The sequence below is a fragment of the Pleurodeles waltl genome, chromosome 1_1 (genome assembly GCF_031143425.1).
Source record: "Pleurodeles waltl isolate 20211129_DDA chromosome 1_1, aPleWal1.hap1.20221129, whole genome shotgun sequence".
Lineage (NCBI taxonomy): Eukaryota > Metazoa > Chordata > Amphibia > Caudata > Salamandridae > Pleurodeles > Pleurodeles waltl.
The window spans coordinates 442021488-442048668 of record NC_090436.1 but is presented as its reverse complement, the minus strand read 5'-3'; the positions used below and the strand labels follow the sequence as shown (position 1 = coordinate 442048668).

General features: G+C 44.0%; 1 protein-coding gene across 1 annotated transcript in view; it reads left to right on the top strand.

Annotated features, from left to right (window-relative positions):
* DHFR (dihydrofolate reductase) overlaps window positions 1-27181 on the top strand; it is a 227881-nt gene that overhangs the window by 45658 nt on the left and 155042 nt on the right. The window contains exons 2-3 of the mRNA XM_069224548.1: window positions 9656-9705; window positions 23668-23773. Coding sequence (XP_069080649.1) covers window positions 9656-9705; window positions 23668-23773 — 156 coding nt within the window. The remainder of the gene's footprint in view (window positions 1-9655; window positions 9706-23667; window positions 23774-27181) is intronic.

Below are 27181 nucleotides of genomic sequence, written 5' to 3'. Positions count from 1 at the left end.
GTCAGGGGGGGATCTCTGACTGTATCTTTCCAGACGTTTCCCACTGGGCTCCAGTCGCCAGGAGGGGTTCACCCCCTTCTTCCGAACGCTTCCACCAGTGTCGAGGGACGTGATCTCCCGGTCTCCACCAGCCCGTTCAGGTGTTCATGCGCACCGTTCTGGTTCATCTCAATGTACGGAGCAAGAATTGGTTAGGCCGCACCCGCATTCTGCCTCTTCGCCGTCGCTGGCAGGCCTGTCCCCGCCCCAAGGGTTCAGTCTCGTCTCGGGCAGGGGGGCCACAGTACAAAAGGAAAAGCGCGCCAGCCCCAGTGTTTAGTTCTGGCTGCAGCAGTCTTCTCTGTTCCCGTGATTAGGCCTCTCTGTGAATGGCCCGTATGTCCAGCTTTCAGGGCCTGATCGCCTCCTCCCCGTTGAGAATGAAGTAAGTGGGGAAGAAAGAGGGCTGGGGGTATCCTCTGGTGTCCCTCACAGTCTCGGCGTAGCTCCCCTGTCGGGCCTATGCACTTTTCCTTTTCTTTTCTTTCCTTCTCCCTTTCCTTTAAAAAAAAAAAGAAAAAAAAGTTGGTGGCCAAAGGGGGCTCCCCAGTTCCGATGTGTCACTCCAGTGGGGCTTCCTTTCGTCTTCTGGCAAATCCCAGCATCCAGGGCCCCGTGGGTATCTCTGGGGCACAGACGCAGGGAGGCAGAGGGGGGAGAGGGGGTCACGGGCACCGCCCACAGCCCCGATGCTGCCCCGGTGGGGCGCCTCGCTATTTGTTGTTTTTGTGCATTGGAGGGGGTGCCTTTTCTCACCGGTTTGCTCAGGATTCTCCGGTGGGGGGGCCAGCAGCGTTCCGACCCCCACGCGCGGTTCCGGCCGCGCCAGCCGCCTCTTCCTGCCTGCGTTCACCCCGCAGCCTTGCCTCCCGACTTGGCCCACACGACTGCGGCGCCGGCCCGTGGGTCGCGGTCACTGGAGGAGCGGCTCCAGTCCAAGGAGCTCCGACATGTCCCCCGCGTACAGGCGGCCAGGGCGGGTTGACGCGACCCCCTCTCCCCCTCCCGCACTCCCACCTAGGTACAATTCAGGCCGGTTGTGGCGCGGAGCTCTACCAGCTCGCGCCCGCCATGTTTTGTGGCTTAGCCACGCCCCCTTTGGGTAGCCTCAATGATAGTCAACATTTTGACCATTAGTGGAATGAATGGTCCGGGGTCTTCATCAGGAGAAATGTTAATGGTAGTCACTAGTCCTGAACAAATCTGGGTAAGTGCAACCATAAATCATCATTTATGAATCCTTATATCTTGTACTACACTTGTATCCAACGGTAATAGGTCGCCACAAGCTCTTGTGTCTTAATCAATGGCCTCTGGCTCTCCCGTGTGTATCAGGTATGCCATTTGGGCCAGGCGCTCCTGTGGCTCTAACTTACTTCAGGATTTTGGAGATGCTGTTGGTGGTTAGCACTACCTCCGAGTTTCAGTGGGGGAGCCCAATGTAACAGGGTCATCGTTGCTTAAATGTTTAGCTACATATAGATTTTTACCTGTAGGTTCCATAGCATTCATCATTGACATTTTATTTTGGTAGTCTCTGTGCATGTTTTATCTCTGATATATCGCCATAAGTCAGCTTGGCCCGTTTGCCCATTAGTGTAGATATATGTGGCCATTATTTGTCCATCTGCTCACGTTTTGCTGCCCAGACCAACTGTTTATTCTGTGTACATAAAGACTGTAGTCTTAATTTTATTTCCACTTTATTTATCTTTGTACTTGCTTTTTTGGCTGGCTTCTTGTAGTCTCTAAATTCCATTTGCTTGCCGTTATGTGGGATTTTTTGTGAAGGGGCTTGGTAAACATAATTTGTGGAGTTATTGCCCAAGACTTGTATTCAGTTGAGGATTAGGTCCCAGTTGTCCAGTAAGAATTTGCTTTCCAGGTTCTTGAGGTGTAGACCTCCGGATGATTCCTAAGTTTTGAATTTCAACATGTTCACTGGTCCCTATTTTATTCTCCTGATTAGATTCCGGCTTTTATCCCCAGTTGAGTTGGCAACTACCCTCAAGTGTTTGCCTGTTAGTGCTGACTTTTATGGTGTTAAGGAGATGAGAGTGGTCACGCTCATGGCAATGGAGGCCTGTGCGTCTGCCCCCCCCCGCGGGCCCCATTACGAATTTTCCACTGGGTCAGCGGGCAGAAACAGAGTTTCCACCCAGTGGCCCATCGGGAAACAGCCTACAGCATTGTCTCCAGCTCATATTAGAGCTGGTGGCAATGCAGTAGTGCGGAGGGTGCAGTAGCACCGCAAGGCAAACAGTGAACTTTGCAATGCGGTTGGCTATCGAGGCCCCTGCACTGCCCATGCCAAATACATGGGCAGTGCATGGGCCCCCCTGCACCCTGTCTCTGCCAGCCGTTTCATGGCGGTGCTCAACCACTGGCTGAGAGGGGAGTCGTAATCCCCAGGGCAGCGCTGCTAAAAGGCACGGATTAGGATCGCCAGCACCACCAGTCCGTCCTGTGGCGGAAGAGTGGCAGTGCTGCCGGTCTGACCACGGTGCTACTGCTGCGGTCGTAATGTGGCTGTCAGAATGACACATTGGCGGTGGCCCAACCACCACTGCGACAGCCAGGGTCGTAATCAGGGCCATACTCCAGAGTGATTATTCCCTTAAAGTTTTTTGAAATCTTAATGCCGCTGATTTGCTTTCCATTGTGTGCTGGATGGACTATAGACTGTGGTTATTAAATAGAGTGCAAAGAGGGCTAGTTCTGTGGCCCGCTGTAATGGAGTCTGTCAAGTCTGTTCCCAGATAGTGCTTGTTGAAATCGCCACGTATGATGACTTCATACAGGGGTGTGGAATTTATTAAAATAGCTACTTGTCCAGGGGACAGGTTGCTTCTCAAATCTACTTGTCCTGTAAAATGATCTACTTGTCCCTTTGGTGCCATGTAGTGTGGCGCCAAATTATGGCAGCAATCTCATTATGTAAGAGCTCTGATAATAACCTCTCTGATTATGCCAGGGCTACTACCATAGTAGGGCTTGAATACTTGAAGTTTCAATCCCTACTGTAGCAATTTCCATATTTTGCCACCTTTCTGCAGATCTGCATACTGGGGCTGGAGGAAGCAGTAAGCAATAGTTCCAGGGCTGGAATGCCTTTGTGTCTGCAAACCTACTAACCTGCATGTTTTAAAGATTTTCACCAGCTTCTCTCTAATATTTTCCCATAATAAGAAAGGTTGGACATTTACTCCTGACAATGGCAGAATTAGAACTTCTTCCAGGGTTGGAAAGAAAGTGGCTGGAGGTCAAATTAACTTGCAAATGCTCAATAGATTTTCACATGAGCAAATCTACACATGCGTATTGACCCATGCTAAAATACAGTTCACAAATATTTTATAGGGGTACGACATATACCATGGGTGCACTTTTGTGACTTTCTTTAAGAATCTTGGGCCACATGTAGGTAGGTTCAGATTTGCAACCCGCAAATGGCAAGTCAGAGTGAGTCGCAATTTGCGAGTCGCAAATCCGAATGTAGGATGGTGTCCCTGACACCATCTGTGATTCGCAAGGGCTTCGCAAATGCCCACCTCATGAATAATCATGAGGTGGGTCGCAATTTGCGACCCCCTTGCGAATGGCGGCCCTCACAGGGATGGTGGCCTGCTGGAGACAGCAGACCACCATGTCTGTAACTGCTTTTCAATAAAGCAGTTTTTTTTTTTTTTTTTGTAATGCAGTCCGTTTTCCTTAAAGGAAAACGAGATGCATGACAAAAACGAAAAATGAAACGTTTTCGTTTCATTTTTTCAGAGCAGTCAGTGGTCCGTAGGAGCACTGCCTGCTCTGGAAAAAATGTTTACAGTGACATTCACAATGGGGAAGGGGTCCCATGGGGACCCCTTCCCTTTTGCGAAAGTGTTAGCACCCATTTGAAATGGGTGCAAACTGCGATTGGTTTGCGCCCGCGTTCGCAGAACAATCCTACATTGCACTGCGAGTCGCAAACCCGTTTTGCGATTCGGTAACCAGGTTACCGAATCGCAAAACTGGGTTTGTGCATCGCAATGTGCTTTTTGCACATCGCACACAGCGAAAGTCGCTGTTTGCGACATGCAAAAAGCTACCTACATGTGGGTCTTGGTCCCTAATTAGGTCTGGTGTTAACAAAGACATTTTGTTTTTATTAAACTTCTATTTCTCTCTCTTTTCGGGTGGCTTTACTGTGAGTGATTGCATTCTGCTCTTCCACAAGGAGCATATTGGCACACAAAGTAGTTTTTTTCAGTGTCAGGAACTACAGTGGCAATCGGTGACGTAACGAAACTGGAGGGTGCCCCTTTGCAAAGAACATGGAGGAGCCCCCTATCCTGACTCACTCAGGGCAGGTGCTGTGCTGAAGGGGCTCCCTGGAGGGCGGCTGCGGGGCCTTTGTTATGCCACTGGTGGCAACGTGTGCTTTTAGAGTTCAAAAACGTTTTGGTTTTTTTTTTGCCAGTGTTTGTTACAATGTTGAGGGCCTGGTAGCTCCCACAACAACAAAGTGTTACAAAAGCCATGTCAAAACAAGACACGCATTGATGAAACTAAAAGACTTATAAAAATATGTCAGATCAGTTGGCTTTGTCAGTGTTTGTTTATTTTCATGCTTCCCATAATCGTGTTGAAAATGGTTACACTGATTTTCCATTCGAAATATTTTTGGGAAATACTAGCATGCATCAGAACATTTTACTAAATGACACTTCATTTGCATCTAATCAGAGAGCATTCTGGGAGCATTATACTTAGCCTCATAGCCTAAACTTTTCAAACATGTGTATACACTTTTTTTTTGTGTTTTTTTTTTTTGTACTGGAACCAACGTCAGTAGTGAAGTGTGACCTTAAAACATTTATTTACAGCACTCACCCTAATAATGAAGGCTTTCAAATAATGAACCATAAATACAAGTTCGAACAGCATTATCTTTTGGAACCTCATTACCTCAACTGCAGAGAGTTCCACTATCTGTAAACAGGCAACCAAAGGGTTTGTGCTGCAGAGGGTTGGGCCTACTTGTCCCAAGGACAAAGTAAACATAAAAACTTGTTGCCCTTGACCCCAAACAAGATGTCCCGGGCATGATATCTAGGAATTTGCATAGTTGGTTTAACCTGCCTGTTCGTCCTAATCCGAAACAGTTAAAGTAGACATTGGCCAGCAGTATCTTCTGTTGCTGGTCGTTTAAATGCAGGCCTTCCAAGGTGGCCAGTTGGGTCATTTCATCATGCATTTAGATTTTTGGCCTTCCGAAGATGTTTGCTTATATTGCAGCTTGGTGTATTTCATAGAGTCCCGGAATTGTAATGGGGTAGTTTTTTTTTTTTTTTTTTTTTTACAATTTCTTTTTATATTTTTTCAAACCATAAAAAGGGTTCACATTTTCGCATCAAGCAATGTATCGAAGGTACATACATGAGTTACTTAACACCATGACTCACTATAGAACGCACGTCATATGTAATGGGGGTAGTTGACCAGGTTTCCTGGAAACAGAGGAGGTCTGCATTCTCTACGAATGAGCTTGTGGCTAAGAATTTGAGTAGCTTAGATAAACTTGCCTCATTCCATGATAATATCTTTATTTTGCTTTCCTTCTGGATTTACCTGGGATTGGGTGTCTGTTTGTGTTTGGAATAATTTCCAGTGTTGCTTGGGAGGGTGGATGATAGCCAGCTCCAGTCATTTCCTTGTTTTTTTCATCTTTGGGCTGTAGAGCTACTTTCCTCTTTGGGCCCATTTGGTTAAAATAAAATTGTGAGATTCCCAGCTTGATATAGGGCAAATTTGGTTGAGTATTTTCTGCTCCTCTGAGGATACTGTGAGGGTGATCTTGAGGCCTTAACTGCTCTCCCTGTTTCTTCAGCGAATACGGGTACTTAGGAGCCTCTGGTTTTGTTATCCCGATTCCCCCACTTTTCAATGGTTAATTTACTGATCAGGATTTCTGCTACCATTGAAGGTGATTTATGTGTTAGTATAGTTGATTGTCTTCCATTCTTGCAGTTTGCCAGTATTTTAAATTCTATTCCCAGGATGTCTTCCGTAGAGATGTTTACTAACTTCGTGAAGGTTTTAAAAAGTTTCAGCAGAATGGATCTGTTTAGAATGTTGTGTTGACCATCAGATGTATATTGTGTAGTGAGGATCAGTGTAGCCTGAATAGGATTGCCTCTGGCCTCAATGACGGTGCTGTTGCTACTGAATGTTCTTCTGAAGGTTTTCCTTGCCATATTGGCAGGCTCCTGTATTGTTATTGTAATAGATGTCTGGATTTCGGGCCATGTTCCGGGGTAAGAATTTGTTAGTAGAGTGACCCTTCTGATACTCCTTTGTTATTGAGTGGGCTGCCTGAGTACTCTGGTGCAAGTTGAGTCGGGAGTCTAAGTCTGCTATCTTGTTAGGTGCCACCCTTCCCTTCAAAGATGGGATACTCACTAACTGGATTGTTGTCTGCTATGCTTACAAGAGTTTGCTGCTCGCAATTAAGCAAAGCTTGAAGCCTCTGTTTCACTGCTTTGTTTTTATCATTTTTTTATCATTTTTTAAAATCTTTTGGAGAGTATTCTGGTCCATTGACTGTCCAGCTGCCTTGCTTCGCCTTGGTTGCAGCGTAGCAAGCTGTTTTTTTTGTTGTTGTTGTTTTTTTGGGTATGTTCCAAATAAAGAAAGGTACCCCTTATGTATCAATTTTAGGTCTGGGGAGAAGGGAAAAAACACAATCAGAATAAAGGATCCCACATGACCTGTATGTCTTCTGTAGTGACTCTAAGTGTACAATAGCCTGACCAAAACCATTATTCAAAGAATATTTATTGATTTAAAACATTTTCTTTATTTTTTATTTTTTCCCAACATAGTAGGTTTACCCTACCATGCTTTACAATCACCTGTTCTCAACAGTTTACAATTATTATCCATATAAATTTGTTTTTTGAATTTATCAAAAGCACACTTTTACATGAAAAAAACAGAAAAGGGATTGATTCATACCTATCAAAAACACTTTTATGCTCAAAAAGGAAAAGCAAAAATGTTTTTCATATATAAATGTTCTGCAGTGTACATATCAATTATATCCGCAATGATGACTTTTTATCACCCCCCCCCCCATATCTCACTCGACTCTTTCATACACACACATCCTCCTCTCATTTCCATCCCAGCCCCACATTACATACACTCCAAATTGCAACAGGAAAAAGTTCTCAAATGTCTGCCATTGTAGTGTTGTGGATTAGGATCAGTCAAACAGACTGTCAATCAGCATTTTGGTGGGTAAGAATTAATGACGAGCCACCTTCTTCAGTACCACACAGTAAAATCCATATAATAAAACGGGCCAATATCGGGTGATGTGATCTGCACTTTTCTCCACTTGTCAGACCTGGCTCTCCTGTTGTGTTCACATCCTGTTCCTCTTATTACATTGTTTGAATTGTAAAATTATTCAGACACTGAGAATGAGTGTCCTATAATATGGATTGATGTTTGATGGGCTTTGAGGCTCATTCAGTGCTGTTTCTTCCATGACGTGAGACTGGCGCCTGTTTTTTCCGAAGAGGGTGCAAAACACCTTCAAGGGCTGCCAGCATATTTATGGAGCCCAAGATGAGTGCGCAATTCCACAGGTTCCGTATATTAGGAAAAATAATATATACACAACCTGTGGAATGTCACACTCATCTCAGGCTCCACAAATTTGGTGGCGCTTACTGTATGGCCATGAAGGTGGATTGTCATTAATTCTTACCCACCTAAACGTACTTTGACAGTCTGTTCGAGAGATCCCTGTCCACAATGTTGAGAGACAATAAAAAACTTTTAAAAATAATATCTCTATCCTTCTCTAGTTCCCCTTGTCTGTGAATTCCAGTACCTTTCCTACTTTATCCAATTTTTATCTCACCGGCTTGTCAAATGCACATATTTGCAGATACTTACAAATGCATTTACAAAGGAGTTTTGACACGGAGAGCCGGAGTGAAAAATCAATGACCAAAGGTCTGTTTATTTTTGCTGCAGCAAAAGAGGACAGGTTTACTACTGGCATCCCTGGCCCGAAGTAAAGTGTGCTAGCATGAAGCGTTTAACAGTGATATTTATATTCATACATCAAAGGATACATAAAGTATGTAAATAATGATATACGTCATACAGATATTTTAAGGAGGTAATCAGTTTCCACACACCGGTTCCATTCCCAGCTTTGTCCTCGACTCCCTTCTGCAGCTGCCTGACTCCCCACATTCTTGAGACCCTTCAAAGGATTGCGTGGTTCAAAGGTATAGATATCAGCCTTTCCCTCCCCAAAATACAACAGCCGAGGTTGGTTAGTTATTTTGACCACATGATTATAATGAGTAACGTGCCCCAGTTAGGGAAAGAAACCAGCTGTAACCTGTGGTATGGAGCCAGGCTTATTTTACTTAAACAAATATACATAAGATAACATATGTGATAGTGCGTTCAGAGAGGAAAGAGCTCAAACTTACACGTGTTAAAGGAAAAGGATCAATTCAAAATGGATTCTTACAGGCTGATAAATATTGGTGAGTCTATGTGCTGTCTTGTAAAGCAAACAAACACATTTGAACTACAAAAACACTTTTTAAATCTAGGGTCCCTGACCAACGCAGAGAAGGGAGTTGGCACCCTCTCCTCTGACATTCTGAATAAATAAAAGGAGCTATCTTGGTATGCTTGATGTCTGCTTAATTAACATGATAAATAGCATAATTGAGATGATTTATTTTTCAGATAAAATAAAGGATATTGGTTTTGCTATGTTTGAAAATTATGCTGTTTAGAACCACTACAGATTTGAGAGTTCCCAATTATGCACATCTTAGCTTTAAGATTAATAATAGTGTGCTAGCTCTGGCTGTTTGCGGCCCTTCAGATGTTGATAAAGTGTAAAGTATTTTACAGCTGTTGTCTAGTGAATAGTTGCCAAATAGTTAGTACTTTCAGACATATTGTCCACTAATTGTCGTATTTAATTATTTTGCGATGAAAACAGTGTGAGTTTATCTTCAGAAGTAATGAGAAACTACTTGACACCATATCAACTGCAACTTCAAGTTGTGACATTTCTACCTAATTGTTGTTTGAAACTGGACTAACCTGCGGTGGGCAGATTCGATGTGCCATTACCTCTTGTTATACATAAGGAAACTCCCACATTGAGTGGTGTAAAATGAAAGTACATTGTAGAATAAATCAACATAAATATTTAGATGTTTCAGATTAAAATGTTCAGATTTTTCTCGATATGTAGTGACTTAAGAGAACATGCAGAATGCTGAAGAATCACATTTTGTGCTTTGCATACACCTACAATTTCAATATGCATACATTGCTTTTCAATGTATTTCAAACTCCTCAATGACAGTATGGCCTCCATCACAATGGTGATTTCCAGACACGATATTTGTGTGTTATTGTAGAAATACAAATGAATAACTATCAGATGGTTTCCATTTGGATGTTAGCAGATGATGGTAGTGCATTTAGTTCTTGTGTGGGGGGCGGTCGGAGCACTAAAGATAGGTTAACAAAGAGGTTTAGTTTCTATTCCTAGCATTAATATAATTTCTTTATATTATTTCAGGAATGAGTTCAAGTATTTTCAGAGGATGACAATGACATCTACAAAAGAAGGTAATTTGGATTTTGACCAGCACATACTCCCAAAATGCAGCCCTGCTTATTACTGCAGATTGTAGAAAGTGATTGCAATACTGATCTACTTCCTTAAATTATCCAACTACTTCTTTACATTGGCACATCATCCCATGCCCATCTACTTTGTTGTCTCAAATGTTACCCATGTCTATCTCCAAGTAATATTGCTACATCTGACTATATGCCCTTATTTAAATAATTTTCTGTTTTTAAAATAACCCCATCTAAACATGGGGCCTCACTGCATCAGTTATCTTTCAGACCACTGTTTTTGGAAGCATGGCTCTACTGAACAATGCATTCTGCTCATAAAATTTGCTCCATAGTGGGTCTTAATGTCTCCATTCTATCACGTCTGTCTCTCCTCTCGCCCAGTATAAAGGCCAGGGTCACTGCAATCCATTCTTTGACTACAAGGACCGAAAACTCAACAAAAAAAAATCCTCACCCAACCACCATTCTTGTTTTTTGACTCTGTAATAGAAACCAGATGAATATTAGCCACTGTGAGAATGTGCGTTTTAGAAACAAGTGTTAAAGATGCCTCCTTGACAGAAATAGATAATTCAATATAAAGATCCACAATGAGTGGCGATAAGAGTGCCTAGGAAAAAAAGAAGCAAGGGAAGTGCATTAATACAGATGGGTGGATACAGTGTTTGGTGTCACTGTCTAAGTCTGGAGTGTCTTTCTTTAATATTTTCAGCAAAGAAATGCATTTGAAAGTAACTTAATTCATTCAGGCCATGCACAACAAGAGATTGCCAAAGATGACCCTAAGATTGTGCACAGTGTCAGTTGATGTGGATGCTGTGACAAGTTCTTGTAGTCACCTGGCTACTGAACAAAGTGAAAGGGGAATTTGCAAAGATGATGACCTCTGCATGGGCATAAAATGTAAACCTGTGCAAAAATATCAGAGCTACTGGAGGGGGTTGCATAAATCCAGAGCAGGGTGTGATAGCTGCCAAATCGGGGGGCACTGTGCAAGAAATTCGAAAAAACTGACGAGAAATTAGAATGGGGAGAGACTGGCTTGAATTTTCTCTGTCAAGAAGGATTTGATGCATTTCAGAGCGAAATCAGTACTTCATTGGTTCACCTTTTTCCAAGTGGGAGATACAAAGTCCTCCTCTAGAGGCTGAAGTAGAATGTTTTAAATTGCTGGTTTAATATTGGCAATTTGGATAGAGAATTCATCTAGTTGTGAGCTAGAGATCGAGGAAGATTGTCAAGGATGATAAAAGGATCTAACTCTTGAAACTGGGTAAAGAGAGAGCAGTAAGGAGACAAATTGGACAATTTTAATAAGAGGCAGTCAGCAAAGGGGTCTTTTTTTATCTGTGAGCTTGTCTGAAAATTAGATAAGACTGTCTTGATTTTGTCTTAAAAAAAGAAAACCTGTTGGTTTAGCAAACAAAACTTGTGTGGGGTTATTTGAGGTGCAGCTGGCCATTAGGACTGAGAGAGCTCTAACCATTTTAAAGGCCTCTTTCGTGGTGTCTGCAGCAATAATAATGTTATTATGATAAATAGCCATTTTAGCAGTATTTTTCTAGATTTTGAGGCTGTTAAAAAAACTATTTTGCATTAATACAGGCTTAGTTAGCAAGATGGTGCAACATCTTACCAGAAATATTAACAATTGGAAGACCATTGGCACCAAAACTAAATGAAGATTATTTCTTGCTGAGGCTTCTCATGTAAATATTATTGGGCCTATTGCTGAGATGATGTAATGTAGGCTATAGCGAGTACAGAACATGAGTGTTTGTTTTGTTGCTGTGATGTTACTCAGCTTGCAGCTGGATTATTTCTATGCAATCGAGGGTTCACACTAATGGCAATAATTGAAGAAGGTGCGGAAGAAAACATCCAGTAACAAACTGTTTTAACTGTCTAAAAGGTCCCAAGCAACAGAGAACAGTGTACACTGGTCAAGCAGGAACTTTCAACTGACACAGGTAAGTGCAACAAAACAAGCCTAGAATCCAGTCTCACTCTACCCACGAGGAACCTAAGCTAGTACTACTAGAGAAAGTGAATTTTCAACAACTGGAAGACTAAAAGCTGAAGTTAAAAAAGCATAAAGTACAACACATCTCTCTTTACTAATTCAATTCAATACAAAATGGTTAAATTTTAAGGTGCCATTCTTTCTCTTTTAGGACACTCCACCTTACTCTCATTAAGTGCATTATGTAGATCAGCAAGGGTAAATATTTCATAGCTTGATGAAAGGCCCAAATCAATTTCCAAACTTTTCACAGAAATACTTAAGACGTCAGGATTTAAGGCTTCAGAATCAACCGACTATGAGGACTAACATGCACTAGAATATATATTGTGTAGCTAGGTATTAACATTGGAATGCTTATACCCAATTTTTACGATTCCGGCTGTAAAAGGAAATTAAAGAGCCGAAATCTAAATTCTCATCATAATTAACCATGTCAAAAATATCTTGTGTGAGTCATCATTGTTACAAATATCAGTCAAACAACTTTAGCTAATCTATTTAAACTCCACCAAGAATCACTGTTGAGTTTGACAGAAGATTATCCCATTCTAACCACTTAAAAGTTTCAGAAAATTCTGACTCTCCTTTTTTGACATTGTAGGGTATTTTGTTCTTGACAAAATCCCCCATAGTTAACTTGAAATTATGTGCATTCCCCTGAGTAACATCTGTATTAATGTTTTTGACCTGAACATTACTTTTATCTTTGTTGTACATCTCCTTAAAATCAATAATGGACAGCTCATGTTTAATCCATGATGGATTGAGATTAGTGCATGGAAACTTCCTATTCAGCATAGCAAAAGGAGAAAATCCTGTCACAAAATAAGGGGACGAATGGTGTGCCCAATTTTTTTCTGACATCAGCTTTATTGGCCAGAGCACCTTGTACAGCCTCCACAATATCTCTGTTGAGCCTTTCAACAAGATCATTCATATTGGGAGAAAATAGGGCTGTTCTCTCATGAAAAATACCATTGTCTTTAAAAAAAAACAGTTTGCAACATAAAACATGTAAATTGCATAGCATTGTTGGCAATCCTACTAGGCAATCCTCCCTTATGGAAATGCTTGTTGAAAACTGAATTACAGTATCTGTGTTGGTGGGTTGGGTCATCAACTTAATTTCAACCATTTGGATAAATAATAAAGAGTACAAAATCAAATAAATTCCTTGGGAGAAATGTTGATAGGGACCTAATAGGTCTAAAACCAGCTTTCCCAGGTCCTTTTGGGAAACCTTTTATGTATAGTTTTGACCTAACGTATAAGAAGAGACTTATCAGAATTGACACATATGGAACATTGCTCAACACATTTATACATTTGTGAAACCATGTATGGCTACCAAATCAAATCTCTGGCCCATACCTCAGTAAGTGTTCCGCCCAAATGTCCAGAATGAGCTGATTTAGGGCCTGATTACAACTTTGGCGGAGGGGGTTAATCTGTCCCAAATGTGACGGATATCCCACCCACCGTATTACGAGTTCCATAGGATATAATGGACTCGTAATACAGCGGGCGGGATATCCGTCACATTTGGGACGGATTAACCCCCTCTTTCTTCATGGTAATGCCCTCAGTAACCACAATAACTTCGGACTTTCCAGTGCGCCTGCATTACAGAAGACTGTAGCTTCTCAGAAGGCCAACCTTTACTGGGGAAATCTGTAACTTTAAGTAACTCCTCATCATGTTTAATACCATTTATCCATCATTCTTTGGTAAAATCGTCCACAAACTTAAAACATCATTCACAGATGCTACCACACACTCCTCAGTCAAGTCCGACTTGAGTTTCACCTAAAAATTGGGTAATCTTGACAGTCAGCTACTCCATTGCAAGACCTGGAATGTAATTTGCGCAAATATATTCATACATTTTAGCTAAAATCTTCGTTAAGTGAGCAGAGACTTTGGCTGACCTGTTACTATTGTGCAAGGACAACAGCGGCATATAATCAGTTTTTATTGTTTACATTTTCCCCATAAATGTGTTTTAACATGTTCGGCAGCCCAGGCACATGCAAGTGCTTTGCTTTCAATAGTAGAATATCTACGTTCTGAACAAGAAAGAGATCTTGAAGCAAAGAATCCGTTTGTATCACACCCTTGGCCTTTTTGATCTAACTTTGCCCTCAGATCTTCGGAGCTAGCATCGGTATATCAAGTACAGTGATACATGTGATTGAAAAGGGAGAGTGGGAAGGCAGTCACAATAGATTTAAGTTTGTCAAAAGGTGAATGATGTTCCTGTAACTAAATACTGGAATATTAACAGTTGATTTCCCATAATCATAAGCCTTAATATAATTGACTTCTAAATTTCTCTGTGTCACCCATTCTTGAAAAACACATCAGAAATCAAGAAGAACAGTGGATCAGAATCAACCAGCTTTACATTTCTGTTTACATCAATCATGACTTCGCAGTTGGGAGGCATGTTTGGATCCATATCAGTAGCAGATGAATATTTATTATTGCTTTCCACCATGAGAATATTGTTATCCTTTGCCACAACTTGATTCTGAATGGCAACTTTACCTTCCCAAGTGGCATTGATGTTGCAATGAGACTTGCACATATTAGAGAAATTTCCTACTTTACCACACTCGCTGGAAACGTCAAGACACAATGATTTGTTGAACTATGTATGATCCAGAACCACATCTTGAGCATTTGCTTTGTTGCTGTTCATAGAGATTTGGGCCTTACTAGTTTTACTCCTGTTAAAACGGTGGCTCACCTCTACATCTATGATGTTCTCTTTTCCTTTCTTTAAAAGCTTAAATGATCTAACAGTCAATACCTTTGACAACTTGAACAGCTTCCATAAGAGATTGATTCTTATGTTTGAGAAGTTGTTCTTGAAAACTTCATATGACGACAATGCATAATTACTTGGTCGTGTATATGCTGCTGTGTGATATTACCAAAATCACAAGTCTCTGCCAGTTTGTGGGATGCTGCTACATCATTTCTAATGGGCTCAGTTGACAATTGATGCAGTGAATAAAAGTAAAAATGCTCCATAGCTACGTTTGGTTAGACAGTAAAATGTAACTTCATTCTATCCAAAGCTTCCTGGAATTGATCAAAATCCCCTGATCTGTGTGGAGGATGTAATGTTGGTTGGTGATCAAAAATTTCTTGAGCTTCAGTGCCAATATCATTCAACAATATCCCTTTCTTTTTGGCCGGAGAAAACGAATTGTCTCCATTAGCTACCATAAACTTATTAAATAGGCTTAGCCATTTGCTTCAGGTGGAGGTGGTGTTCAACACTGCTGCATAATGAAAATAAGTAAATAATAATACAGGGCAGAAGGTGAAAACACAGTACCTTCAAGTGAAATCAGCAAGATAGATAAATATAAAGGAACTATAAAATGGAAATGAGTGCAACAGTCCATAGAAATATGCACATCAATCCTCCTGGTCAGCGTCTTCTCGCTTCCCTCTGCACAGCTCCACCTGTTGCTGCTGCCTCTGCTGCTTTCGAAATGAGAGCCTGTCTAACTCTCAGTTCGAGGCCCACCTCCATCCGCGCTCTCGCCTGTGTGTCATCCCTGGTGGCCTAGTGGCCATCTGTGTGTAAGTATCTTGCTGCCACTTTTTCTTTTGCCTATTTTTCTGTCCTCTTTATTTTTATTTTTTTTCTCTTTGTTGTCTCTCTCCTTTCAACCTTTCACTCTCCCCTCGCTCCGTTCAATGCGGCACCGCCCCCTCCCTCCATGCGACGCTCTCTCCAGCCTCCCAGCTGACCAGACCCTCCTGTCTCCCTCCCCTTCTTAAGGCCAGCTGCTGTGCACTGAGAGGGTAACTCCTCTGACCTCCTGGTCAGCGTCTGCTTGCTCTCCTCTGCGCAGCCCCACCCTTTTCTGCTCCGTCTGAACTGAGAGCCTACCTGACTCTCAGTTCGAGGCCCACCTCCACCCACAGGCTCCCACCTGCGCCTCATCCCTGGTGGCCTAGTAGCCAACTGTGTGTAAGTATCTTGCTGTCACTTTTACTTTTGCCTATTTTTCTGTTATCTTAATTTTTTCTTTTCTTTTTCTTTCTTGTCTCTTTCTCTCTCCTTTCTGCCTTTCACTCGCCCCGCATTCCATTCCCTGCCGCTGCTGCCCCTGCGGCCGCATCCCCCTCCCTCCTTTTCATCCCTTCCTGAGAAGCACTTTCCCACCCTCCCACCCCCCAGCTGACCGGACCCTCCCGCCTCCCTCCCCTTCTTAATGGTGACCGCTGCACACTGAGAGGGCAATTCCTCTGACCTCCTGCCCAGCGTCTGCTCGCTCTCCTCTGCGCAGCTCCAGCTGTTGCTGCCTCTGCTGCATTCAAACTAAGAGTCTGCCTGACTCCCAGTTAGAGGCCCACCTCCACCCACACCTCCCGCCTGCGGCTCACCCCTGGTGGCCTAGTGGCCATCCGTGTGTAAGTATCTTACGGTCACTTTTTCCTTTGCCTATTTTTCTGTCATCTTTAGTTTTGCTTTTCTTTTTCTTTCTTGTCTTTCTTTCTCTCTCCTTTTAGTCTTTTACTCTCCCCGTGTTCTGTTCTGTGCCCCTGCGGCCTGCTCCCCTCCCCCCTCTGCGAAGGGCTTTCCCGCCCTCCCAGCTTACCAGACCCTCCCACCTCCCTACACTCCTTAATGGCGGCCACGCAGCGGGTGCACCAAAGGCAAGCCTGCCTGTGACCGTCCGCTCCTAGACTGCACCCAGCGCCACAGACCCTAGTCTTCCGACTATCCATCGCTATAGTGTGGGGACCCTCCATGAGCTGAAAACAGGACGCTCCACCGCCTGCCATTTCGCATCACCCTGAGACATCCATGGACCAATCTCCTGCCTCTACTGCCTCCGCACCCTCACCCTACAACAAGCGCCGGACCCTCCGGCCACTGAGCCATCAAACGCCAACCTGGAGCGCCTCAGCTGCATCTTCCTCAACATTTGCTCCCTCCACAAACACACCGTAGAACTCTGGGACCTACTAGACTCCACCCGACCGGACATCGCCTTTCTCACCGAAGCATGGACAAACCCAGCATCTGCACCGGACATCGCCATCCCAAGTGACTACAAACTACTCCGCAAAGACAGGCCTTCTCGTCCAGGCAGCAGCCTGGCCATCATATGCAAATCCACTCTCCACCTGACAACTAGCGCAGAAGAACACCCCCGTCATGGAGCACCTCAATTTCCAGATACACGCCACCCCCAAGTCTACCTTCTATGGCACCCGCCTCTACAAGCCACCTGGCCCCCTACCCAGCCTTCAGCGACTCAATCGTTGGCATAATTTCTCCCCCAGCTCTTGCCTCCATGAACTACTTCCTCCTTGGCGACCTCAACTACCATGCAGACAACCGAAATGATACAAACACTGCTTCCCTGCTCGAGAACCTCGCTACAATAGGACTAAAGTAACTGGTCACCTTGCCAACACACATCAGTGGACACTCAACGCCATCTTTTCCACCAGCAGCAAACATCACTGTCAACAACCCCTCCACACTTCACTGGACTGACGACCACCACTACATTAATTTCACCATCATCACACTGACCATCCACCCCGCACACTCCGAGCCCCAATTAATGGAATCAGATCATTGAGGAACAGCTCACCAACACCCTCAGCAAGTCTCCCCTGCCTCTCGCCACAGACGCTAACATCTCTGCACAGAACTTCCACCAGTGGATCTCCTAATGCGCCAATACCCTAGCACCTCTCCATAAGACCTCAGACAAACACCACCTCAAGAAGGCCAGCTGGTTCTCCCCCGCACTCCAGGACTCCCGGCGCACCTGCAGACAGCTAGAGAAAAGATGGATGAACAGCAAGTTCCCAGAAGACTTAGAGGCCTTCAAAGTTGCTATCAAATCCCACCTCTCCAGAGCTACCAGGAAAGCCACCCTGCAGGACCGTATCTGCGCCACCACTCACAACACCAAAGAGCTCTTCGCCATGGTCAACGAGTTTGCCAAACCCCGATCGAAAACTGCAAACATCCCTCCATCTCAAGAACTCTGTGACAGACTAGCCAACTTCTTCCACCGAAAAATCAAAGACATATATATATATATGACCTCTTTGGACCCCCAGACTCTCCGAGCCCTCCATCAACCCCCAGCTCCGACCCTCCGAACCGTCACAGATCCTGCACTTCAGGGCCACCCTTATCACGGGCGAGACCTGCTCCATCATGAGCAGCATCCACTCCGGAGCCCAATACTGGTTTACCAAGGCTCACCACAGTAGTCCATAAGGTCCATTTCTTAGTGCACTGTATTAATCAAAGTTCCAAATACGCGTCTGTATACAGTAGAAATTTTATTCATCCAATGCATCATGAATCCAACGAACATCAGCCGACACATGTTTCGTCAACAAGACTTTCTCAAGGCATACGTTTGTGTACAGTTTAATGTCCCAGAAATGATGCAATATTCCCAACATCAAGGAAAAGCAAGTATATTGGGTTGTTTTGCCAGATACTGAAGGGTCAATAACTATTACCGGTGGACACGGCCATGATAAGCTGTGACAGGTTGGTGCAGCGTAGTGGAACGCAGTATGTAAACCGGTCTGACCCTTCCGAAACTGCACCGCTGGGCCACCATCACTAGAGACAAGACCTGATCCATCATGAGCAGCATCCACTCCAGAGCCCCTACGGACCCCTGCCCTCACCACATTGTCAACAAAGCCAACACCTCCATCGCACCTGAGCTCCGCCACACACTCAACTGTTCCATAGATACAGCTACCTTCCCTGAGGACTGTAATCACGCCGAAATCCGCCCACTCCTGAAGAAACCCACCCCCTGGACCTCGAGAACTACTGCCACATCTCTCTGCTGCCTTTCCCAGCCAAGGTCATCGAAAAGGCCATCAACACACAGGTCTGTAATGACATCGAGGACAACATCCTGGACATCTCCCAATAAGGTTTCAGGAGCAACCACAGCACGGAGACTGCCCTTTTCGCCACCACAGGTGACATCCGCTCGACTGCGGCCACACAGTAGCCCTTATCCTACTGAACCTATTGGCCGCCTTCACACAGTTTCACACCTCACACTCTGCTTCAGACTCCACACAACTGGCATCTGCGGAAAGGCCCTATAATGGATACTTCCTGTGTGGCAGAACTCAGAGAGCCGGACTCCCACCTTACCTGTCAAAACCTGTGGAGTTCGGCTGCAGAGTTCCACAGGGCTCCTCCCTGAGCCCCACATTCTTCAACATCTACATGGCCCTGCTCGCATCTATCGTCTGGAACAACGGGCTGAACATCGTCTCCTACGTCGATGATACTAGCTGATCATCTCACTGACCGTAAACCCAACAACTGCCAAGAAGAATTTCCAACACAGGATGGAAGCCGTTGCCGCCTTGATGAAGGACAGCTGCCTCAACCTCAACTCCGACAAGACTGAGATCCTTATCCTGGGACCCTCCACATCAGCCTAGGATGACTCCTGGTGGTCAGCCACCCTCAGCATCCCACCCCCACCCACCGCAACAAACCACGCAAACAACCTGGGTTTCATCCTGGATTCATCGCTCACCATGACCCGCCAAATCAACTCAATTGCATCCTCCTGTTTTCACACACTCCGACATCTGCAGAAGATCTACAAATGGATCCCAAAGGACTGCCGTAGAACTGTAACCCATGGCCTGGTTACTAGCAGACTTGACTATGGCAACACCCTCTACGCCGGCACCACCCAGTAAAACCTGAAGAAACTACAGCACATCCTGGACTTGGGCCGCAGTGAACACATCACCAGTCAACTAAGGTACCTCCACTGGCTTCCTATCGAGAAAATAATTAACTTTAAACTCCTCATCTACACATACACGGCCCTCCACAACCTAGGACCCACCTACCTCAACCACTGCATCACCTTCTACTCCCCCCACCAAACCTCTCCGCTCAACAGGCACTAGCCACTGTACCCTGCATACAGAAGACCTCCGGTGGAGGAAGATTCTTCGCCTACCTCTTGGCAAAGAGCTGGAACACCTGGCCCCTGCACCTCAGGCAGTCACCATTGTTACCTCAATTCAGAACGGACCTTAAAACCTGGCTCTTCAAGAGTGGAATAAGTGGCTCTATAATCCTGATTTGATTTGTAAGACTTGGTTTGAAGGAGATAAACACAGCACATATGATATTGTATGCCCCAAAATGGTGGCACATTGTGGCCAGGTGGCTCAAAATATTGCTTGTGACGTACACTGCAGTGAATGCGGTACCGAAAAAGAGAGGATTTTGTCCTCCCTGGGGGTGCAATCCTAAAGAGGTTACAAGAATCATTCGAAAACCTCCAAATAACTGACTTGATCAGAAGATGACTATCTCCTTCCTGGAAAGAAAACGTCGTGAGGAGACTATTTCTACAGCAAGAAAATGTAATGGAAGACAAGGATGATGAATTTCTGCGAGGCAGCAAAGCAAAGAGAAGTTTTTTTGCAGCAGTACAGGAACACGCTTGGGTACTTGTCGCTAGTCACCAAATTGAAGAAGGTGCTGGAGCTACAATCCTGTAAGAAACTGATTTTACAGAATAAAAGGTTCTCAGCAACGGTGAATAGTGTACACCAGTCAAGCAGGAACATTCATCTGGCAGAGGTAGGTGAAATATAACAATTCTAGAATCCAGCCTCAAACTACCCTTGAACATAAGCTAGCACTACCAAAGAAAGTGAATCTTAATAACTGCATGACAATATGCTGAGGTTAATAAAACATACACTACAACAATCACTCATTCAGTTTAACTATTCTAAACACTTGTTTTTTGTTTTGCCCATAGTGTGATGAGTTCTTATCTGGAATCCTGTTCATTTTCTGGATTCTTTGAACTATTTCTATCCACTTATATATTTAACATTGATTGCAGGGGTGAAGCCCCCTTTTGTAAGGCTTTTTTAACAGCTCCCACGTCAAAGCTGGTAGAATGCCAAGTGACTTGTCTGTGATTTGCGAGTTGGTCCAGTGGCACTACATCTGGAGGCTGGATAGTGGAAGCGGGAGAGTTCTTTTGGATAGTGTCAAGGTTCAGGCTGTAACCATGCTGGTCATGGTATGCTCTAAATTGAGGGAACGTTGGCCATTTTGGGCTCTGTTGCTGATGGGTTCTCGTTGGTATGTGAGTGGTGGTAGTTAGGTCAATTAAAGTATACATTTTTAATGTTAGAGGCATGAATGTGCATATATCAGGAAGGTGCTCATATATTAAAAACAGGGTAAATTTTTATGTTGTAGTAGGCAGCTCATTTTAAGTTCATATCTTCATTTTACCCTGGGATTGGGCCAACTTGATGGGTTTTTTTTCATCCCATACTAGAAAGAAAGAAAAAGATGGCCAACTGCAGGGGGGACCTTATAGCAAGTTAGTGGGACATCATCATCAAAATCGCAGTAAACATCAATAATACTGCAGCTCTATTCTGAACCTAAACTAATCCTAGAAATGTAGTGACTGAAGATAATATGCTTAGGTGGAGGAAAGGAAATTGTAATTGTATTTATAAAGCACTTACTACCCCTGACGAGGTGTTGAAGTGGTTTTCGGTGAGTAGTAAGCTACTCCAGAACCCAAGAGGAAGTATTGGTGAATTAGTAAAGGGATTATTACTAATAGTATGAATTAATTTGAATAGACGATATGTGAGTTTGTTAGTTGAATTGACTAGAGTAATGGAGGGGTAGAGGAGGGAAGAATCAAGAAGTTTTAATTGGGAGTTTATAGTAATAGGATGAGGCTTTGGATGAGTAAAGGAGAGATTGAGGAGGGAAGTGTCTGTGGAAAGGGTTTAGGTAGATCATAGTAGCAGAAGGGGTTTGGTTGAGTCAAAAGCGAGATAAATGAGGGAGAATTTAGAAGGGTTGTTTGGGAAATGATCACCTAATGCAAACTGAGCTGAGAAGTAATGTTTCCAAAATGACCAAAACACTTCTCATAAGTCCAAGTTTACCTTCCAATCTATTAAGTCAATACAACATAAACAATTAAGGAAAAACATTCTGCCAAACTGCTTACCTGACATCAACAAACTGCTCTCCGACAACCCCAAACTATCTGAAGGAAAACACAGAGCCTTGTCATCTGAGTCACTGATGTCAGGTTTCAGCAGAGTCCCCAGTGGAGATTTGAAAATAATCAGTAGAATAATATAATTTTTAGGGGGGGTTGTACCTGCACATCCTGTGCTCTGCAATATGGACATGTTTTGGTTATGTTCAGTTACCTTGTGGTTCTTGCTGTGTTTTGCTGCCGTTTTTTCTTCCTGTAGGAGATCGTTTATACTTGCGTGTTGGACTAATTCTTTTGTGATGGGTTCTTTCTTGTTTTGGGCTCAGCTGATGACATTGTTTGTGAGGAGTCCCCTCTGTCTACTGTGCAGCCCATTTCTAGGAGTTGCTACCAAAAGCTCTCAGGTGGATCATCCATTAGGTCAGTTATTGTTGGTAGGTTTGCTCAGCGTGTTTCCCTTCCTGGCAGCTGCCCATGTGTGGTCACCTTAGCATATTTCTATTCATGGGCCCAAGATAAATGTCAAAGATGCTGTCAATGCCTCCCTATTCTGCTGTTCTTTTGTGTATGTGTGAGAGAGTGAGGGTCTGATGGTGGACCTTTTGAGACTTCTTAGTCCAGTTGGAGGGGTACATTTGGGGCTGATGTTCGTTTGGGCTCTCTTCAGTGGTGTTCTTTGTTTTTGCAGTAGTGCCACATTTCAAATATTTCCATAGTTCGACTCAGCCTTTTCGTTTTAGTATTCTTCGTTACGAAATGACTGGAACAAGGACGTGGATGAGGAGGTAATGTTATACGTTATATTTACTTACCACTAATTATATTACGGAGTCCATTTTACCTTAGTACAGTAATTAGTATTGCCAGACTCCCTCCTTGTCAGTTGCTGAGACAGGTTGCCTGTTAGTCACTACACAGGATGCCAACTGGTTAGGTGATCTAAATGGACGCAAACAGAATGATGCAGACAGAGCAGAATTTTGTGTTTTAAATAGGGTAAAAGATGGCAGCACAGTGTCTTGAGATGTGTCCTTTTCTCATGAGGTGATGGCTGGAACGAGTAGGCATGTGCAGTTAAGCTTAAATGAAAGAGGTTCAAAGCGAATACATGAGTGTTGTGAGTAGAAAGTAAAATAAACCATTTACAGACTGCATGTTCAGTCCTCTACTGATGTAATTTAATGACTGTACCAAAGATTGACTGTAGAATGTCAGTCATTACCACTCGTTCTATTACAATACTGTAATCCCAATGTGCTTGTTTACCATGTGGTGTTTAATGTCGTGATACGTTTAAACAACAGCATTATTGATAACATGTTAACACACGTGTAAACCCACAAAGTACCCTTTTGGTACTTACCTGCATTTTAGCATTCACGCCCCTTCACAACTGAACTTCATTAGGGAACCAGAAAACAAGTCAGTCGTTTGCACCATATGCGTGGCTTACGTTTTCGTTATACAACGATCAAAGCTAAAGTCTGACATCTCTTACACGACGATTTTGCACAGCGCACATCCTGCATTCATATATTTCTAGGTGCTCTTATTTGTGAGAATGAAGAAAAAGTAGTCACAGTGATCTAAAATATTTGCCTAGGATCACACTAATTGGTCTGGAGGGGACTCCAGGATTAATCCCTAGTTTTCTGGTTTCACATTGTGCAATTCACTAGTTGGTTATCTCTTTCTCTCTTCTGTTTTTCCTGCTTGAGAATTATAAGATTTCATTTTGAATAATGAAGGCAACCACTAGGTGTCAGTGTTGGAGTTCACGCCACATGGAATATTGTTGTCTTTCAATTAAAACATTATGGGGTGATGTCCTCGCCTTTGAATTCAGCACTTTTCTTTACGCAGGTAAACAGAATGCCGTGATCATGGGAAGAAAGACCTGGTTGTCTATTCCTGAGAAGAATCGACCCTTAAAAGGCAGAATTAACATAGTGCTCAGCAGAGAACTTACGTAAGTACAACCCTTGTCACCATTTCATTGTTTCGATTCACTATTTTAATAAATAAGGCTTCTTCTCTGTTGCTTTTCTGTCTCCTCGAAAACTCCTAGTGATTTCATATCGTAATTTGATATGCTATTGTTCACTTCAAGTGTACAATATAGTGTTATAATGACTATTCTGTATTTCTTCACGTGGTATTTTGGAAACTTTTTATGTTAGAGCAGTGTTTCCCAAACTTTTGACTCCCGAGGACCCCCACTGAATCACTACTGGAAGCCGGGGAGCCCCAAGAAATTTGTACGATTTAAATTTCAAACATTAAAACAGCAATTCACAAAAAATACACAAACAAGTACATGCCAAACAAATACTCAAATTAGTAAAGATATCGTTATTTTATATTGGAAAAAATTGGAAAACTTTAATGGGAAGGTTGGTGCTGCATCTCGGCGACTAACTTTTCAATGTTGGGTTTTATTTAGGAAAGCTGAATCCTCAAGTCACATTCTACATTTCCCAAGCAATTGTTTAGATACAGAAACTTTTTAATTGAATGTGTGGTGGGCAAAGGAAGTAAAACCGTAAAGGCCTCTCCTCTCTCCATGGCCTCTCTGTCACATGTATTTAATTTGATTTATAGCATCTCTCATACCAGTGTAGGGTGTCAAAACACTTTACAGGGGACTACAAGGTGTAGGATTCATCTCATCCTTACTGTTAGGGCATTTTCTAAGAGTGCTTGGTCTGGAGAAACACAAACTCAGGATTCAGAACATAACACAGTGGCTAGCCTTGACTTTAATAATAGCGTACTCCTATGCAAGCAAACTGTTATTTTTTTTTAGCAGTAATGGAAGAATTGGAAACAAATATAATTTTCTAATTTGTTCCATGTAGTTCTTTGTTGGCAGTTCATAACTCACTGTGCTAGATTATGATTGTGACTTATGAACGGCACAATAACAAAAGAATCTCTGTAACAAAAGCGGTAACCCAGTGTGCTCTGCACATAAAATATGGTTCTTTGCATGATACACATTCTTTGCATCTGGCATATTAACCATCTGCACTACCTCCAATGAGTCAAATTTGCCACTAGACAAACTCCCATCTCTCCAGCAGGTACATTAATCACCAGAGTTATCTTGGCACTTTTATTTTTGTTGGAAAGCTTACACTGAACTTTGCAGTGCTTTTAAAGTTGCTGCACAAATGAATGAACAGAAAAAAGCATGTGCATGTTTCTATAGAGGGCCCAGCTGGAGAAGTGCCTTCATGCCGGTCCAGGCCTGCAGGCCCCCTGGGAATGTGTCATGGACCCCTTGGGGTCCGCGGACCACAGGTTGGGAAACACTGTGTTAGGCAATTACAGTATAAAATAGTGCAAATGTGGCTTTACATTTTAAAATATCTAACCTTAACTAAATATTCAAAAGTATAAAGACAAAATCAAATCAAATCATTAGCATTTATAAAGCGCGCTACTCACCCGTGCGGGTCTCAAGGCGCTAGGGACAAAGGGGGTGGTTATCGCTGCTCGAACAGCCAGGTCTTTAGGAGTCTCCGGAAAGCGGAGTGGTCCTGGGTGGTCCTGAGGCTGGTGGGGAGGGAGTTCCAGGTCTTGGCCGCCAGGAAGGAGAAAGATCTCTCACCCGCCGTGGAGCGTCGGATGCAAGGGATGGCGGCGAGTGCGAGGCCAGAGGAGCGGAGGGGGCGGGTGGGGACGTAGAAGTTGAGCCGTCTGTTGAGGTATTCCGGTCCCTTGTCGTGGAGGGCTTTGTGTGCGTGGGTGAGAAGTCGGAAGGTGATCCTTTTGCTGACTGGGAGCCAATGCAGGTGTCTCAGGTGTGCGGAGATGTGGCTGTTGCGGGGTACGTCGAGGATGAGGCGGGCTGAGGCGTTTTGAATGCGTTGCAGGCGATTTTGGAGTTTGGCGGTGGTCCCAGCGTAGAGGGTGTTGCCGTAGTCCAGGCGGCTCGTGACGAGGGCGTGGGTCACGGTTTTTCTGGTGTCGGCGGGGATCCAGCGGAAGATCTTGCGGAGCATGCGGAGGGTGAGGAAGCAGGCGGAGGACACGGCGTTGACTTGCTTGGTCATGGTGAGAAGGGGGTCCAAGATGAAGCCGAGGTTGCGGGCGTGGTCTGCGGGGGTCGGTGCGGTGCCGAGGGCCGTGGGCCACCAGGAGTCGTCCCAGGCGGACGGGGTGTTGCCGAGGATGAGGACTTCAGTTTTTTCAGAGTTCAGCTTTAGGGGGCTGAGCCTCATCCAATCTGCGACGTCCTTCATACCCTCTTGTAGGTTGGTCTTGGCGCTGGCGGGGTCCTTGGTGAGGGAGAGTATAAGTTGGGTGTCGTCGGCGTAGGAGGTGATGATGATGTCGTGCTTGCGTACGATGTTAGCGAGGGGGCTCATGTAGACATTGAAGAGTGTCGGGCTGAGTGATGAGCCTTGAGGTACGCCGCAGATGATCTCAGTGGGTTCTGAGCGAAACGGAGGGAGGTAGACTCTTTGGGAGCGGTTTACGAGGAAGGAGGCGATCCAGTCCAGGGCCTGGTCTTGGATCCCGGTGGAGCGGAGGCGGGTGATTAGGGTACGGTGACAGACGGTGTCAAAGGCAGCCGAGAGGTCGAGAAGAATGAGGGCGACTGTTTCACCGTTGTCCATCAGGGTTCTGATGTCGTCTGTGACTGAGATGAGGGCGGTTTCAGTGCTGTGGTTGGTTCGGAATCCGGTCTGTGAGGGGTCGAGCAGGTTGTTGTCTTCCAGGAAGGTGGTCAGCTGTTTGTTGACGGTCTTCTCTATTACTTTGGCTGGGAAAGGCAGAAGGGAGATGGGGCGGAAGTTTTTCAGGTCGCTCGGGTCAGCCGTAGGTTTCTTTAGTAGGGCGTTGACTTCGGCGTTGACTTCAGCGAGACAACAGTGCTGCTCTTCTTTAAATCCCTATTTAGAAATGTAAATGGAGAACAGGCAGTAACTCATGGAAAAGAAATATAATTGCTACTTTATGTCAGACTGGCTGTTGCTGAGTCTTACAATGAAATGCAGCGTCAGCCTCCACGTATCTTACTGCAAGTGAGACAAAAAAAGTACAGGAGATAGTACAAGCCGGGAGACAGCAAAAAGAGACACTAATATCAAGGATACAGGTTACTCAGAGCTGCCTCCCCTGACTAACCCATCTGCTTTGGAGGCACAATCAAGACAATCGTGTTAAGCAACTATATGGACGGGCCAGCCTGTACATCTCACCCACAGAGATGTTCCTGAGAAAAGCAGGATTACCAACAGAAGACATGAAGTGCTTCCTGTAGATCATTATTTTTTATAACTATTTTTATTAGCATTTTATTTAACCAAAAGAATAATCCCAGCAGGCTAGGAGACAATAAATGCATTGACATAATACATAAGGACAA